We start from the raw sequence: 17,426 nt of genomic DNA on the forward strand, positions 1-17,426 counted from the left end.
CTTCAAAACCAGGGAGACCCAATTTCCCCTTGTCATTTACTTTTTATTTATTTATTGCTGGCAATAATTCTCACTTTACTAAAATTTGTTCATAAGGTATGAGTGTTTCCCAAGGTTCCACTAAGATCAGATAAGAAGCCCAAACAACAAAAATTGGTGGCCTGTCTGGTCTACAAAGTGAGTTCCAGGAAGAAAAAAAAAATGGGGCCTGAATGTGCATCAGGGGCAGAAGCAATACATCCAATGATCATTTCTTTTGAGAGCATCTGTTGAGTCCACTTCCTCAGAAGGAAACCATCCAACAAATGAGAAGCCTGGGGTAGACCTTCATGGAACAGGTAGTTCAGTGTGATGCTGGCATGGCCTTCTGCCCCTCCATGCCTGTCCTTTTTCTCTTTCCTTCCTCTCCACTCCCTACCTCCTCTCCAAGACCACATTGTAAGGTCCAGGTTGGTTCAGAATTCCCCACATCTCTCTGTGCCAGCTTCACAGTTCACCACCGAGGGCTCCAGCCCTATCTTTTACCAGAAATGGCTGCATGACTTTGGGCAAACTTTGACTACCTCAGTTTCTCACTTTGTGGTGGTATCATGAGGAGACTATAGAGTCAATTGCCACTGCCCCACAGGAGTACAGCTGCAGGAGTTGTAAAATGCTAAGGTAAATTAGCATTCCCGTGCTCTTCAACATCAACATGGCATCTCTTTACTCCATGGAGGCATCCCTGGGCCTAACCCCCTTTAGCCGTAGCACTCCATTTTGTGTCTGGATCCCTTTTGGAGACCAATCTGCAGAAGTCAGGGACAGACACTCCCCAAGACTCCAGGTGACCACTCCTGTTTGACTCCGCCCCACGGAAAGAAGGTGAGGTGGGGGCGGGATTGGAGGTGAGGGTCGGCAGGATTGCTGAGCATAGACTAGCCCTTCTGGTCAGTCCCACACCTGCCACCCTCCTAAGCCTGTGCACTACCTCTGTGCAGGCCAATAATGCTGCTGCTGCTGCTACTGTTGCTGCTAGGACCTGGACCCAGACTCAGTGAGGGTGAGTGACCAGGGAGAGTGGGTGAAGACTGGCTTCCTCCAGCCCGAGTCAGATTCCATACCTCCTCATTTTTTCTCACCACCCCCAACTCAACAGACCCTTAAAGCACCTAGAAGCCTTAAAATCCCCGGTACTTTCTTCAGATGCCTGCACGCCTACCTTCCCAGACACTCAGGAGCCCTGTCTCTGATTCCTTCCAGGCCCCTCCACTCAGGCATTCCATTCAGGAACTCAGGGGGTGAGGGGTATCAGAGTCCTCCCTCCATAATCCCCATAGTTACTACAGTTCTCTCCAGCAGCCTCTAGCTCCCAGCCCCTGGTCCTGAGCCCTCTGAATTGGCAATCATTTGTTTTGTCTTTGAGGTCTGAGGTAAGACTTCCAGGCAGGACCCTGTGGGTCGGAGGATCAGGGATAGGAATTAGGCTCCTGTGGATGGGTGAGGAAACCCTCTTTAGAGAGACTTCTCTTGGTGACTCCCTAGTCCTGGGGTACAGTAAGACATACAGGCACAGAGCCAGCCCTGGCCTTACCTGAGCACTGAGGTGCAGGTGTGAAGTTTCTGCTCCAGGAGAAAATCTTGCAGATCAACATCACAGATACCACAGCTGCTCCAACAGCACCAGCTGGATCACAGCTCAGGGATGCCTAGGACGACTCTCACTGGGTGTATACCAGAATTGAGCCTTAGGCCTGTACAATGCCCCATGGGTCCTGGCACTGCCAGTGGAGGCTGCCCACATAGACAGAGCAAACAGACCCCAGCCTGACCTGCCCCACCTATGTTAGCACAAAGGGAGTGTTTGGTTTGGTTCCAAACCCAGTGCTGTCTGTCCCTCATCTGGGCTCTTCATGGGCTGTTCCAGCCTCTGTGACAGCAGAGTGGTTAGGGGTGGGGTAGGGGGAGCTGGGCAGATGGCTTCAGGGGACAGTGTTGGGAGTGTCTGACCTGGGCTTGGTGGCTCCTGAGTCCAGCAGACCTTTCCTAGAAGGCTTTCTGTGTGTCAGGATATCCAGAGCTATGTGAGTCAGAGATCTGTTCTGGAAGAGCATCTAAGCAAGAAGAACACTCCCATGAACAGTCACAGCAGGGCCATCTGTAGAGTGAGGCTTTCCGGTGACCTGGCTGAAGAGAAGGCGGGGACAGCAGTATGATGGGCCTCACTGGAGGGATGGCTGGGTTCTGGAGAGGTAGGAAGGCTTGAGGGTCAAGCTTTGGATCTCTACTGGGATGTGGAGTACAGTGAAACTGGGAGCTTTACCCTGAATCCATGAGAGCCATGGAAGGTTCAAGGCAAGTGTGGGGACTATTGGAAGAGGGTAGGCTATCATCCAGAAAGGAAAGTGTAGCCTAGGCTGGCCTCAGACTTCTGTCTAGCCAAGGACCTTCACTTCTGATCTTCCTGCCTCCACCTTGAAGTGCTGGAGATTACAGGTATAGTCTACCATGTCCTCTTTATACAATGCTAGGGATGGAACCCAGTGTATGCCAGGCAAGCACTCTACCACCTGAGTAGGGTCCCAGTTTCTCTAAATTCAGTTTTCTTCTTATCTGAGACACCTTAAGAACCTCCTCCCAGCCTCTAGTGTGGTACTTGAGAGAAAACATGATTGGATTTAACTTTAGTGTGGAGCCCTTAAATAAGTCATTATGATGGAAACATGCTCTAAGTGACAGATGAGAGTCATGGCAGCCCAGGGCCAGGCTGCACCTCCACTGTCTTCCATCCTGGAGTGGGGGTAGGGGAGGGTGCGGTGGACACAGACACTCAGCAAACAGACTTGGGAGTTTGGTCCTGCTCTCTTGCCAGTGTCCCTCAGGCCTGTCATCCTGTAGTCCCCCTTCCTTGCTGTTACCACACACAGGCGAAGAAGCACCAGTGTGTGAGTTGGAGCCTTAACTCCACTGCCGTGAGCTGGGGGTGTATGGAGGGCACCTTCTCCAGCTGGTCCCTTTTTTACCTTTCAAATGCAGGGTTACTGTCACACCTATTGAGTGCTACTAGAGGTGTACCAGGACCCAGAGAAATGGCTGGACTCAGGCTAAGGGAGAAAGCTGACCTTGAGGTGAAAATAAAAGTTGATATATAGGGTCCTAAGCCAGAGTCTTAGAGGAGAGCAGAGAGGCTCAGAGACTCAGGACCCCCAGAGAGCCTCCTTTGTGCAAGGATGTTCTTCAGCTTATCTCTTATGACAAGCAAGCACCTAAAATCAGCATGATAAATATTGAATGCATAGCGTATAGTCTGACTGCATCTGAAGGGGCAGAGCAGTGAGAGCCAGGGCAAATAGGGTAAGAGATCAGCTTGTGCGAAAGTCCAGTGCTGTGCTCTCTCCTGTGCTGTGCTCTGCAACTCAGTTTTCTATTCACATTGCCTTGAAGGTCTGGGTTGTAATTGAGTTTGTAATGTGCAGAGTACCATGAATACCCTGTCTAACTTTATTCTGTGAGTTGATGCCACTTTATCCTGCATGATGCAAATGAGGAAATCAAAGCCCAGAGAAACTATAATTTGGGATGAAACCCAGACAAGTTGAAACATCTAGATCCTTGTCAGACTTGTGCCCTTCACTAGGGATAGGGAAGCTCTGACCTTGCACCTATGACCTTTGTTTACCCCTCAGCAACGAGGAGGTCACATGTGTACAAGCGTGGGCTCCTGGAATTGGCAGGAACCTTGGATTGTGTTGGTCCTCGATCACCCATGGCCTACATGAACTATGGCTGTTATTGTGGCCTGGGTGGCCATGGAGAACCACGTGATGCCATTGACTGGTGAGTATACACTGGGACCCAGAGTACAAGATCCCCCAACTCCTAGGACAGCCAAGGCCTATGAGGAAAAACTCCAAACTGAAGTCAGGTTTGAACTAGGAAGATCCCAGAACCTAGCATTACCCTGCATATAGAGGGGTTCCTGGGTTCTGGTGTCAGTGAGGAGACATCTTGGTAACAGCTATCGTTTACCCTGGCTGTGGGCTGATGACATCACCTCGTAATAACATAAAGCTATCTAGATAGACTATTTATTGTACAGCCATGGTTCTCTGAGAAACCTTAACAGTCCCACTTCACAGATAAGGAAACCAAGCTACAGAACCATCAAATTGCTTATCTGGGCCAGCACAGAGCACAAAGAATACCCTGTGAAAAGCCTGCCCCGTGAAAGCTGAGAGCCAAGATCTTTCTGTGACACCCATCATGGCTCTGCTCAGGAAGAAGCATGATGCTCATTCCCACTTGATAATAAAGTCCCCAGGGCTCCCAGAGACCCAGACACTAGCCATTGCCACAAAGCTAATTAAGTAAGTGATCAGTGTAGAATGTGGCTACCTCCTCCCTAGCTGGAGAAAGAAACATGTTGGCTTGCCCTGAACCTTGGGTGCATCTGATGACAGCTATGCATTCCTACACTCTGGCTGTCTGGTTCCCACACCATCTTCAGAAGTGTCTCTGCAATTCCTACCCCCAAGAAGCCTCCCCTGAAGCTTAGCTAAGGCTGCCACCACCTCTGGACTCTTAGGGCCCCTCTGGCTATTCCATATCCCTTAGCACTGGTCACCATCATGTAGCTGATCTGCCTCCCTCCACAGACTGGAAGCTTTCTAAGGGCAAGGTTGGAGCTGACTGCTTAAAGCCTCAGCTGAGTGTTGCAAGGTGTGAGGGCAAGTGTGGGTGTCTCTCAGGGAACCGTCCAACAATAAATGTTTACTGAAGTTCTACTATATGGCAGGCTAGCTAGCCCTGGAGGTCACTGTGAGGAAAGGAGATGATAGGGTTCCAGAGTTCCAAACGGTATGAGGTTTATAGTGAGAATTCAAGATCAACCTTCCTGGAAGGAGGGAGGTTTTATAACAGGGTGGGACAAGAGATATTCCTAGCCTGAGGAGAGAGAAGAAGGCATGATCACTTCTGGGTGGAATCTGGTGCTGGGGGCCATTGAGTTGTCCAGGCAGAAGGCACAACCTGGACTGTGGAAGGAAGGGAAGCTCAGAGTTACAAGGAGGCAGGCAAGGCAGGCCAGGTAAGGTCAGGGAGTAAGGCTGGTCAGCCAATCCAGGATTGGTACTATGAGAGACAGCATGTCCATCAGAGGACATTAGCCCAGCCCTGGTCAGATGGGGGACCTGGAGAGTTCACTCTCTGAGGCAACTATTGCTCTTTCTGCCCATGCTGCACCCCAGGTGCTGCCACCATCATGACTGCTGCTACTCTCGAGCTCAGGAGGCTGGCTGCAGCCCCAAGATAGACCGCTACCCGTGGAAATGCAATGACAACCGCATCCAGTGTGGTGAGTGCCCCACACCATGCACTCTGACTTCCCCAAGTGTCCCCTGGCATCCTGCAAGATCCAAATGGCTTCTGTGCCATCGTAGTAAGGTACCATAGCTTCCAGCTCTTCATCGACCACATGATATTGTTACCTAAGAAGTGACCTTTCACACCAAGCCCTTGGAACACACATACATATTTCTCCAGTGTCTGGACAAAAAGAACAAGAGAAGCGACACCAGGTGTAAACCACTGAAAAGTCCATCAAGAGGGGACTGGGTAAACATGCTCATGTGTCCAAACTGCAGACTATGCTCCAACATGAAGAAAGGATGACATAGAACCATACATTTGAGAGCCTGTCTGCAACAACAATAACAACAAAAAACAAACAAACAAACAGAAACTTCAATTAAAAATGTGAACTATAGAGCTGGTGAGACTATGTAATTATCCTTCTCTTCCCTGTGCTGAGGACAGAACCCATGGCTTCCTTGGCTGGTGCTCTACTACTGACCTAAATCCCCATGGCCCAGGAGGTTCTTTCTTTCTCCTTTCTCCTGCTTCAGCCTGCCAACTCTTAGGATTACAAGTGTGCTCCACCGAGGGAGAAGGGAGATGTTCACCTTAAGGCACTGGGTAATTGGGAATGTAGCTCAGGGTGGGGCACTTGTCCAGCTGTGGGTTCTAGTGGTGCCCTTCCATTTACAGTTTTCTTTCGAATCACAGACTGTGGGTAATGGTAGAGTTGGGGCAGTGGGGCTCAAAGCAGGCACTGGGCTTCCCCCTATTCTTTCTCTTTTTCTTTTTGGTAGTACCAGGGATTAGGCTGAACAAGTGCTCTCTACTGAGCCACATGGCCCTAATCCTCTCCTTTTCCTTTTTTTCTTTTGTTTTTTTGAGACAGGGTTTCTCTGTGTAGCCTTGGCTGCCCAATTGCCTTTTTCTTTTAAATGAGAATAAACACAACACAAATTCCATTGCTTTAAATAATTATAGTTATGGTGACTATTTAATTATGAGTGTGTCTGTATGGGCATATGCACCCTAGGAGTGCTTGCTCTGGCTTTCCCTGGTGGGTCTAGGAGGCAAACTTAAGTCCTCAGGAAGAACAGGAGGTACTCTGAACCACTGAGTCATCTGTCCAGCCCCAAATTTCATTGCTTCAGCTGGGCTGGGGATGTAGTAGCTCATTGGTAGATCACTTACCTAGAATGTTAAGGCCCTGGGTTCCATGGCCAAACTGGAAAAAATAATCATTTAAAAAGACATTTTATTTTTAATTATTGAGCTTCTAATTTCATCATGCCTTCCTTCCCTTTCCTCCCTCCAAACCCTGTCATGTACCCCCATGCCTTGCTCTCTTCCACCATTTTAAAATGAAGAGCAAGAGGGCAAGATGGCCTAACATGCAAAGGCACTCGCTGCCAAGCCTAAAGACCTGAGTCTGATTCCCAGGATGCACATGGTGGAAAGAGAGGATTGAGTGTAGCAAGTCCTCTGACCTCCTCTGTGCACACACACCAGTTCAAAGTAAATAGAGTAAAGATCTAGTTTTGTTCAGTCTTGCCAACACTTGTGCTTCTCCTTCGCTTTCCTCTCTCTTTTCTTCCTTCTTATTCTTCGTTAATTTTTGGTTAGTTGGTTGGTTTGGCTTTTTGTTTGTTAGTTTTGTATTGTTCTTTGTTTCTCCAAACAGCTAGGGTTTCTCTGTGTAGCCCTGGCAGTCCTGGAACTCACTCTGTAGCCCAGGCTGGCCTTGAACTCACAGAGATCCGCCTGCCTCTGCCTCCCGAGTGCTGGGATTTAAGGCATGCGCCACCGCTGCCCAGCTTCATTTGCTTTTTTCTAATAAATCATCAACACTATGTTTTCATGTGCTTCTTGCCTGTTTTTGTATCATTTGGAGACATGCTTATTTAAGGACTTTACACAGGTCTCAGACAGTTTGTGTGTCCAGAAATAACAGGTTTGGCCCACCCACCTTAAGCTGAACCATAGGAGGATTTCTGGTGGCAAGATAAAAGCCAGCATTCCTCAGGAACTTGTGGGACACGTTTTTCTGTCCACCAAAAGTAGTCACTTCCCTTGCCTCCATTGACATACACTCACGGCAGTTATCAGCATTATCAAAGCCCATGCTGGCTTCCAATCTCCTACAATCCCTATTCACAAGTACCCATTACATACTTCAGAGCCCCGCCTAGGATGCTGATCCTTCATGACTTCTACCCTAAACTCCCAGGCCGGCTCCAGCTTTCAGGTCTCTCTCCCGGCAGCTACTCACCCCCTTATACCCCACCATCTCCTTCTCTCTCTTCTCTCTTTTGCTGACTCCATATTCTCCCCCACTCTCTCACCTCCCTGGCAGATATCTCTGGCCATGTCCAGTTTTGTTTTGTCTTTGCTCTGGACTCTTATTCCAGATGCCTCTGAATATTTTCTTTCTCTTATCCACAAAAACCTTCCCCCTAAAGGAGCAACCATTTCAGCAATTTCTTTCTTTCTTTCTTTCTTTCTTTGTTTCTTTGTTTCTTTCTTTCTTTCTTTCTTTCTTTTTTTGGTTTTTCGAGACAGGGTTTCTCTGTGTAGCTTTGCGCCTTTCCTGGAACTCTCTCTGTAGCCCAGGCTGGCCTTGAACTCACAGAGATCCCCCTGCCTCTGCCTCCTGAGTGCTGGGATTAAAGGTGTGTGCCGCCGCCGGCTGGCTCATTTCAGCGTTTCTTTGCTGCGCCCTCTTACATACAACTTTCAATAGAATTGTCTTTTTGCTGTTGTGCATCTTTCTTGTGGCTGTGGCTTCTGTTCTGTGGGTTGTCTTCCTTTTCATGAGGACATCCTTGATACAAATGTTTTTCATTTTGCTGACATCCTAGTCAGCTATTTGGTTATTGTTGCCCATGTATGTGATGCTTTAAAAATGCATTGAGAAACGCAGTATAGCAAAGGTTTACCTGTCTGTTTTCTTCTAATAGTTTGAGATTGATGGCAATGATCCACTTTGAGTTAACTTTCATACAAACAGTAGGATAGGTATAACTTCATTCTGTGGCATATTGTGATATAACTGTCTCAGCACTGTTTCCTAAAGAGGCATTCTTTCCTCTCTTGGATAACATCAGCACCTTTGTTTTGATCACTGGACCCTAGATGGGTGATGGCTGTATCTGTTGCATTGAGTTGTTGATAACCTATTTGAGCAGCAGTTTCCTTCCCTGGAAAGCTGAGTGTTGCAGAGGTGAAGGAGTTCAGAAGTGTGTGTGTGTGTGTGTGTGTGTGTGTGTGTGTGTGTGTGTGTGTCTGTGTGTGTGTGTGTCTGTGTGTGTGTGTGTCTGTGTGTGTGTCTGTGTGTGTCTGTGTGTGTGTGTCTGTGTGTGTGTGTGTGTGTGTGTGTGTGTGTGTGTGTGTGTGTGTGTGTTGTTTTTCCTCTTCCTGTCCCTCCTTCTGAGTCTACACTAAAATCCCAGCTTCTAGAGACTGTTCTGGAGGCAGAAAGGAACCTGAGCACCATGGGAGGGTGGCTTCAATACTTACTGCTCTTGGCCCTGTCTGCCTAGAAGGAAGGTGGAGCTGGTAGTGTAAAGTTGGGGTGGGCCAGAGGGCTCAGTGGGTAAATACAGGTGCTTACTGCCAAGCTTGATCCATGAGTTCCACATACATAGTAGCAGTATGAAAAACCAGAGTGTGCTATGGTGTATCCACCACCCCCATTCCCACCAAAAAAAATGATCCTGCCAGGCGGTGGTGGTACACACCCTTAATCCCAGCACTCAGGAGGCAGAGGCAGATGGATCTGTAAGTTCGAGGCCAGCCTGGGCCACAGAGTGAGTTCCAGGAAAGGCGCAAAGCTACACAGAGAAACCCTGTCTCAAAAAAACAAACAAACAAAAAGAAAATGATCCCTTCAAAACCAAAATAAATAAATGTATTATTTATGAGTGTTCTGCCTGCATGTATGCCTGCACACCAGAAGAGGGCATCAGATCTCATTACAGATGGTTGTGAGCCACCATGTGGTTGCTGGGAATTGAACTCAGGACTTCTGGAAGAAGAGCCAGTGCTCTTAACCACTGAACCATCTCTTTGGGCCTAAAATAACTGTTTTAAAGAGTAAAGTTGAATCACTGTGGAAATGTTACATCCCTTTTTACATGCTTTGTACGCTCAAGGCAAGCAGTGTACTCCAATTGAACTATATCCTGTTCATTTTTTGTTGGAGAAACAGACCCAGGGTAAAAGTGACTCATCCCTGAACTACTAGCATGGGCAAAGATATGAAGTAAGACTTTGTGGGGAAACAGATCTTATAGCTTTCCTAGCCTCCCTTCCTGTTTGCATGTCCCCTCAGTTACACTGTGTGGGAATAGTGTCCACAGAACGTTTACTGCTGGAGTCTTCTTGTCTTCAGAGCTAGTTCCCTGAGCCACACAGAAAGACCCAAGGTGTCTGTTACGTATTTGCAACAAAAATATTCTGTTATTCTGCTTAGAGATATTCTGAACATAGCTGTTTATTTAATTACAAGTTTGGCCTGTTTTCCATTTATGGGCCTGACAAACATTTTAAAAAATGCAGCCTATAATAATATTTACTAGTAGGCTTTAATTAATTAATTTATTTTTATTTTTATTTTATTTTTTGGTTTTCAGACAGGGTTCTTCTGTGTGCAGTCTCTTGGCTGCCCTGGAACTCACTCAGCAAACCAGGCTGACCTTGAACTCACAGAGATCCCCAGCCTCTGCCTCCGAAGTGCTGGGATTAAAGGTGGGGCCACCACCGCCTGGCTCAGGCTTTATGTCTAACCCACGGGAGCTAGTTTTCCTTTTCTTTATATATTATTTACTTTTGAGATAATCATTTCATACCTTAGTGCAGGTTGACTGGCCTTTAACTTTCCAAACTTCTGCCTCATTCTCTAGATTGCTAGGAATACAAATGTGCACAAGTGGCCTGACTCTTGACTTCATTCTTTAATAGTGAGGACCCTCTGGTGGCTCAGGCCACAGAGCAATGAACTTGTCTTACTTTAGAAAGCCTTTCTTGCCCAAGGAGAAGACTTTTCCTAGGTTGGAATCCTGGGTGACTCCTTCCCAGGTCTGTGATCTTGGCTAAATAATCCCTCTGAGCCTCACTTTTCTAGTCAGTAAAATGGGAATGATAAAACATAGCTGTGGGCTGGCAAGATGTCTTAGTGGTTGAATGTGCTATCCTCCAAGCCCGACAACCTGAGTTAATCACCAGGACCCACATGGTAAGAGGAAAGAACTGATTGCTTTAAGTTGTCCATAATCTCTCTGTCACACACATGCACAAACACAAAAAAATAAATTAAAAATATAATAAAACAATTTTTAAAATGATAAACTTCGAAAAACCAGTTGTTGGGTTTGTATCAGCACTGGAAATAGTACAGGGATCTAGTTTATCTCTCAACATTGACTCTCCCTTCCTCTCTTTCCTGTGTGGATGAATGCACACGCCATAGCGTGTGCTGTTGGAAAATAGCTTGAAGGAATCAGTTCTCCTTTTCCACTATGTGGATCCTAAGGATCAAGCTCAGGTTGCCAGGCTTGGCGGCAAGCACCTCTACCCTTAGGGCCTTCTTGCTAGCCCCCAAATGCTTAAAATTTTTATTTTATTTTATTTTTATATGTATAGGTGTTTTGCCTGCATGTATTGCTGTGCCCAGTGCCCAGAGAGGTCAGAATAGGGCTTCAGATACTGAAACTGAGTTAGAGACTGTTATGAGCCAGTGGGTTTTGGGAATCAAACCCAAGTCCTCTGTAAGAACAAGTGCTCTTAACCTCTGAGCCATCTCTCCAGCCCCTATTTGAAAAACAAAGCAGGAGAAGGGCCATACCTCCTGTAACATAGACATAGTAAACCTCAGAACATGAAGCAGAGTGACAGGAATTCCATTTGTATGAAACAATAAATCTCTACAGACAGAAGAGATGAGTAATTACTCAGAGGATCAGAGATGGGGAAATGAGGAGTGACTGTTTAAGGTGTATAAAGTTTATTTTGGGGTGATGGAAATGTAGAATTAAATAAATGCTAACAATGTGAATGTACTCAATTTAAGTAATTTGTTTAATCAGTTACTTAATACCTAGTTAATAAGCTGTCTTTTTTTCATATGCATTGGTGTTTTGCCTGCATTTATGTCTATGTGAGGGTGTCTGATCCCCTGGACAGACAGTCATGAGCTGCCATGTTGGTGCTGGGAGTTGAACCCAGGTCTGATGGAAGAACAGCCAGTGCTCTTAACCGCTGAGTCATCTCTCCAGCTCCAAGCTAACTGTCTTAATTAAAGTTATTACTGTTGCTATGATGAAATATTGTGACAAAAGCAACTTGGGGAGGAAAGGGTTTATTTAGCTTACATTTCCACATCACTATTCATCACTGAAGGAAGCCAGACAGGCACTAAAACAGGGCAGGAACCTGGAGGCAGGAGCTGAAGCAGAGGCCATGGAGGGTGCTGCTTACTGGGTTGGTCAGCCTGCTTTCTTATAGAACCCAGGACCTCCAGCCCAGGAATGGCACCACCTACAATGGGCTGAGTGCTCCCTCATCAATCACTAATTAAGAAAATGCCCTACAGGCTTGCCTACAGCCCAGTCTTATGGAGGAATCTTCTCAACTGAGCTCCCTCTTCTCCAGTGACTCTAACTTGCATCACATTGACATAAACTAGCCATTAATAATTAATTCTTTTGCAGCTGCAGCGCTGGGTTGAGCCCAGTGCCTCATGCATGCTAGGTGAGTACTGCTGAACTACATCCTCAGTCCCCAAATTAATAAACTACCCCACCCTCCTTTTTTCAAGTCAGTCTTAAAACTTGCTCTGTAGACCATGATGCTTTCAAACTCTCAGCAGTTAAGAATGTTCATCTTAAGTGAAATGACTTTCACTTAAGATAAGACCTGCCTCTACCTCCCAAGTGCTGGAATTAAAGACACTATATAAAACACAAACTTCTGTAGATTTTTTTTTCTTGAGACAGGGTTTCTCTGCCTAGTTTTGAGGTTCCTGTCCTGGATCTCACTCTATAGACCAGGCTGGCCTCGAACTCACAGAGATCCACCTGGCTCTGCCTCCTGAGTGATGGGATTAAAGGCCTGTGCTACCACCACCTGGCTTCTGTAGTTTCTTGTCCAGCCCTGGGGATACATGGTGTCCTGGTTTGAGCTCCAACAAGCTTGGCAGCTCCTTCCCAGGACTGTGTTGTTTACAACCCATCTGGCCTCTCTTCCCTGATCCCTGCTTGTCTACAGCTTTCCTCTGTGGACAGTCCATGGTCCTGGCATCTCCAACAACCTTTAGTCTCTACTGCCCCTTCCTTGCAGCTTCACAAACTACCCTCAGGGCTGCTTACAGAACTGACGACCCTGTCCTATCTTCCACAGGCTGGAATTACAGGTGTGCTCCACCGTGCCTTGTTATGTGTGTAACTAAATGCACATGAAGTGGGGCATGGTGGTACGTGCTTGTAATCCCAGTACTTGGGAGGCTGAGGCAGAATGACTGCTTTGAATTTGAGGTCAGCCTCAGCTACATAGTGAGTTTGAAGTCAGTCAGTGTAAATAGACATTTCCTGTCCTGACCTCCCAGGCCCAAATATACACACAGAGGCTTATATGAATTATAAATGTTTAACCAATGGCTCAGGCTAATTACTAACTAGCTCTTACATGCTAAGTTAACCTATGTTCCTTATTTATGCTCTGCCACATTGAGGTACCTTTATTAGCATGGAATGTTCATCTCTTGCTCCCTCTGCATCTGCCGGCAATTCCTGACTCCTCCCTTCTCCCATTCATCCTTAGTTTGGTCATACTGCCTTATACTTCCTGCCTGGCTACTGGCCAATCAGCTTTTTATTAAACCAATTTGAGTGACAAATCTTTAGCATACAAAGGGATTATTCCACATCAGGTCAGGGCTACATAGTTCCTTCCTTCACCCTCTTTCTCTTTTTGTGGTCCTGGGAATCAAACCCAGGGTCTCTTGCGTGCTAAGCAAATGTTCAACCACTGAGCTATGGTCCTAGTCCTAAAAAGGACTTGGAGAAAGATGACAGAAAGCATAGTTGGGAGCCAATAAAACTTGAGTATACATCCAGTGCCAAGTCTCTACTGGGTACTTCATTTTATTTTAAAATATTTATTACTTTTATGTATATGTGTGTTTGCCTATGTGAATGTTTGCCAGTATGCCACATGGGTTTATGTGCCTGAGGTGGCCAGATCTCTTGCAGTTGGAGTTACAGAAAGTTGTGAGCCACCTAACATGGGTGCTGGAACTTACCTGGGTCCTTCAGAAGAGCAGCAAGTGCTCTCAATTGCTGAGCCATCTCTCCAGTCCTAACTTTTATTTATTAATTTTGGTTTTCATATAGGGTTTCTCTGTGTAGCTCTGGCTGTCCTGGGACTTTCTCTGTAGACCAGGCTGGCCTCAAACTCAGAGATCTGCCTGCCTCTGCCCCCCTTGTACTGGGATTAAAGGTGCATACCACTACTGCCCACCTAATTTTTAATTTTTGAGTCAGGGTCTCATGAAGCTGGCTTCAAATTTGCTAGGTAGTCAAGGATCCTTCTGCCTCCACCACTTAAGTGCTGGGACTACATGACTACCGCCCCATGCCAGTTCTGGTGCTAGAGATAGAGCCTAGGTGTTGCATGCTAAGCAGCCATGCTGCCAGCTCAGGGATGGCACTGTATAACAGTGTATCTCACCCTGGATGTGTAACAGCCTTACAAATTGGAGAATGATTTTGTTCTATTTATGTACTTTCTACTTATTTTGGTGGTGGCAGGAACAGAACCCAGGGCTTCAGTTAAGCTAGGCAAGTACTCTACCAATGAGCTATACCCTCAGCAGTGCTCCTGTTTGACATAAAAGTTAGACAAGGTCAAGGGCATTTGCTCAGCTATGTTCATATCAGCATTGTTTGTAATAGCCAGAACCTGAAACAACCTAGATGCCCTTCAACTGAAGAATGTCCAAACTGACCTAGTCTGGTGATCAGATGGCCAAACACCCTAACAGTCGTGCTGGAACTCTCATCCAATAACTGATGGAAGTGGATGCAGAGATCCTCAGCCAGGCCCCAGGTGGAGCTCCAGGTGTCCAATTGTCGAGAAAGAGGAGGGACTGTAAGAGTGTGAATTGTTGGGACCAAGATTGGAAAAAGCACAGGGACAAATAGCCAATTGAAAGAAAGCACTTGAATTTTGAACCAAAGGCTGTGGAGCCCCCAGCTGGATCAGGCCCTCTGGATAAGTGAGAAAATTGAATAGCTTGAACTGTTTGGGAGGCACCCAGGCAGTGGGACCTGGACCTGTCCTTGGTGCATGACCTGGCTGTTTGGAACCTTGGGCTTATACAGGGACACTTTGCTCAGCCTGGAAGGAGGAGGGGACTGGACCTGCCTGTACTGAATCCACCAGGTTGAACTGAATCCCCAGGGGAGTCTTGGCCCTGGAGGAGATGGGAATGGAGGGGAGGGGATGGAGGGAGGGTGGGGGTGAGTGGGGGAGGACAGGGGAGCCCATGGCTGATGTGTGAAATTGAAACACAAATATAATAATAATAATAATAATAATAATAATAATAATAATAAGAAGAAGAAGAAGTTAGACAAGGTCACAGAGCTAAGAGCAGGAATTCCAAATCTAGGCCTGATAGTTGCCAGGCATCCAGTCTTATCTGAGTGGATTCCTAAGTGAACAGGGTAATATTGACACAGAAGAGAAGCCAGAAGCTTGTTCCTCTGACAAGCCAAGTCCCTTTCTTGTGAAAGCTGGCTGTCACTGCTGCTTCCTGGAGTGGTCTTGTCCATGGGGGGCTGACTAGAAAGCTGTCAAGTGTCACCTAAATGCAAATTATAACCTGTTCTGTTTCTGGCTTTACTGATTTACCTGGCATTTATTCTCAGTGTCTCTAAGTCTCTGCTCTAACCTGTTTCCCTACTTCTTCCAGGACCTGCAGAGAACAAATGCCAAGAACTCCTGTGCAAATGTGACGAGGAGCTTGCATACTGCCTTGCAGGAACAGAGTACCACCTGAAATACCTCTTCTACCCCTCAGTTTTATGTGAAAAGGACTCACCCAAGTGCCACTGATAGGCTGGTCTTGAAATGTTCATTTGCCCACGGAAATGAGTTTGCTTTCAGTAATGAACAACCCCATTCAATTTCTGCAGGAGGTAGTGGGAGCCAGGTGATAAAGCCTTGTGTTTGCTTTCTCCCTCCATTCAGGAACTTGGGCTGTTGGCCTGTGGAGTGGCTAGTTTGTTGAAAGCTGAATCCTGGGTCTGTCTTAAACAGCCACTGCTGTGCTGTGCTGCTATCAGTTTTGAAGCTCAGCCTTTATGAAACAGTGTGCTATCTTCTAACCTGCTGTTGATGGCTGGGGGTCAACTGGGGATGAACTCCTGTTTGTAGGCTTGGCTGTGGTAATAAGATTGCCGCATGATACACCTAAGAACTGTTACTATAATAAAAACATTCTCTACCTTTCTCCGTCTTGGGTAAAATTTACTTCCTGAAAGTTGGGTGTGGTAGCACATGCCTGCAGTATTCTGCTGGGAGGTTGAGGTTGAAAGGTCGCCTGAGCCCAGGAGTTGACACTAGCTTGGGTAGGACAGAAGACTCTGTTTCTAAAAGAAAAAGACAACTATGTCCTGGGCTAGTGGTACAACTGTGTGTTAAAGCATTTGTGTAGTATGCCTGAGGTTCTGAGTTTGATTTCCAACATCTCAAGAAAAAAAATCAAAAGAAAAGAAAATGTAGAGCAATATATAAAGCATTAAAAAGTGAAATCACAGGCCAGAAGAATGGCTCAGTGGCAGTGGTTAACAGTATTTTCTGATCTTCTAGAGAACCTGAGTTTGGTTCCCAGCATGCATATTGTCTAGCTCAACTGTTTTAACTCTGGCTCCAAAGAATCTTGACACATCTGGCCTCTGTAGGTACCTGCCCTCACATGCACATGCACGCACAAGCGTGTTGCCCCCCCCACCTCCAATAAAATCTTTTTAAAGACAAAGCATTCCCAAGTTTTGCAATACAAGAAGAAAGCCTTTGCTCTCTCTGCCTGCTTATCCTCACTCTAGATCACAAGTCCATTCTGTCACTGGCTTTAGAGCCTACTTCTTTGGAATTCCAGTGTATACTGAAGATCAGCTGAGACATCCAGCCTTATAGACTGAGCAACTACTGGATTCTTGGATCTTCCATACATAGGCAGTCATTGTCAGATTATCTGGACCACAGCCTGTAATAAATCTCCTTTCTATAAACAGAGTTCTTTTACTCTAGAGAACTCTGACTAATACAGATTTTGGTACCAGATGTGGTTCTAGAACAACAGAAGTATAAGAAAGAATCTTCCAAGTATCTGAAATAGACCTTTCAAGTGGCCAACACCTACAGCTCCCAGAGCCTCTCCAGTTACCGAAGCCTTTCCTGGGAGCATGGAGAGTACTAAAAGCCCATGCTGTGCACTGTATTACAAACTTAAGAAGAAAAATGCATCTTATTTTCCTGATTTTCAGCTGTGAGCAGCAATGAAATTGGTGGTGATTCTGTATATAAAACTTTTGAGTCAGGCAGTGGTGGCGCACACCTTTAATCCCAGCACTTGGGAGGCAGAGCCAGGCGGATCTCTCTGAGTTCGAGGCCAGCCTGGTCTACAGAGTGAGTTCCAGGACAGGCACCAAAACTACACAGAGAAATCCTGTCTCGAAAAACCAAGTAAAATAAAATAATAAAAATAAATAAATAAACTGCATGCTGGGCAGTGGTGGCACATTCCTTTAATCCCAGCACTTGGGAAGCAAAGCCAGGCGGATCTCTCTGAGTTTGAGGCCAGCCTGGTCTACAGAGTGAGATTCAGAAAAGGCACAAAGCTAAACAGAGAAACCCTGTCTTGAAAAACAAAAATAAAACAAAACAAAACCAAGTGCATTTGTATAGATACTTGTTTTTTCCCCTCAATTTCTTTATCATGTGATATAACATCAATTAAGGGAATATCAATGGTTATCATATTTAAGTTCCAGATACTAAAAGAATGTCCCTCAAGGGATACTACTCTACATTTA

General features: G+C 46.2%; 1 protein-coding gene across 1 annotated transcript; it reads left to right on the forward strand.

Moving 5' to 3' along the window:
- The first annotated feature begins 972 nt into the window (after window positions 1-972).
- LOC118588282 (group 10 secretory phospholipase A2) lies at window positions 973-15,444 on the forward strand. The gene is made up of 4 exons (XM_036194518.1): window positions 973-1,042; window positions 3,666-3,816; window positions 5,226-5,332; window positions 15,302-15,444. Exons 1-4 carry the CDS (start codon window positions 988-990, stop codon window positions 15,442-15,444), a joined length of 456 nt encoding a protein of 151 aa, XP_036050411.1. The 5' UTR covers window positions 973-987.
- Window positions 15,445-17,426: the final 1,982 nt, after the last annotated feature.

This window comes from Onychomys torridus, chromosome 8 (genome assembly GCF_903995425.1).
Source record: "Onychomys torridus chromosome 8, mOncTor1.1, whole genome shotgun sequence".
NCBI classification, from domain to species: Eukaryota; Metazoa; Chordata; class Mammalia; order Rodentia; family Cricetidae; genus Onychomys; species Onychomys torridus.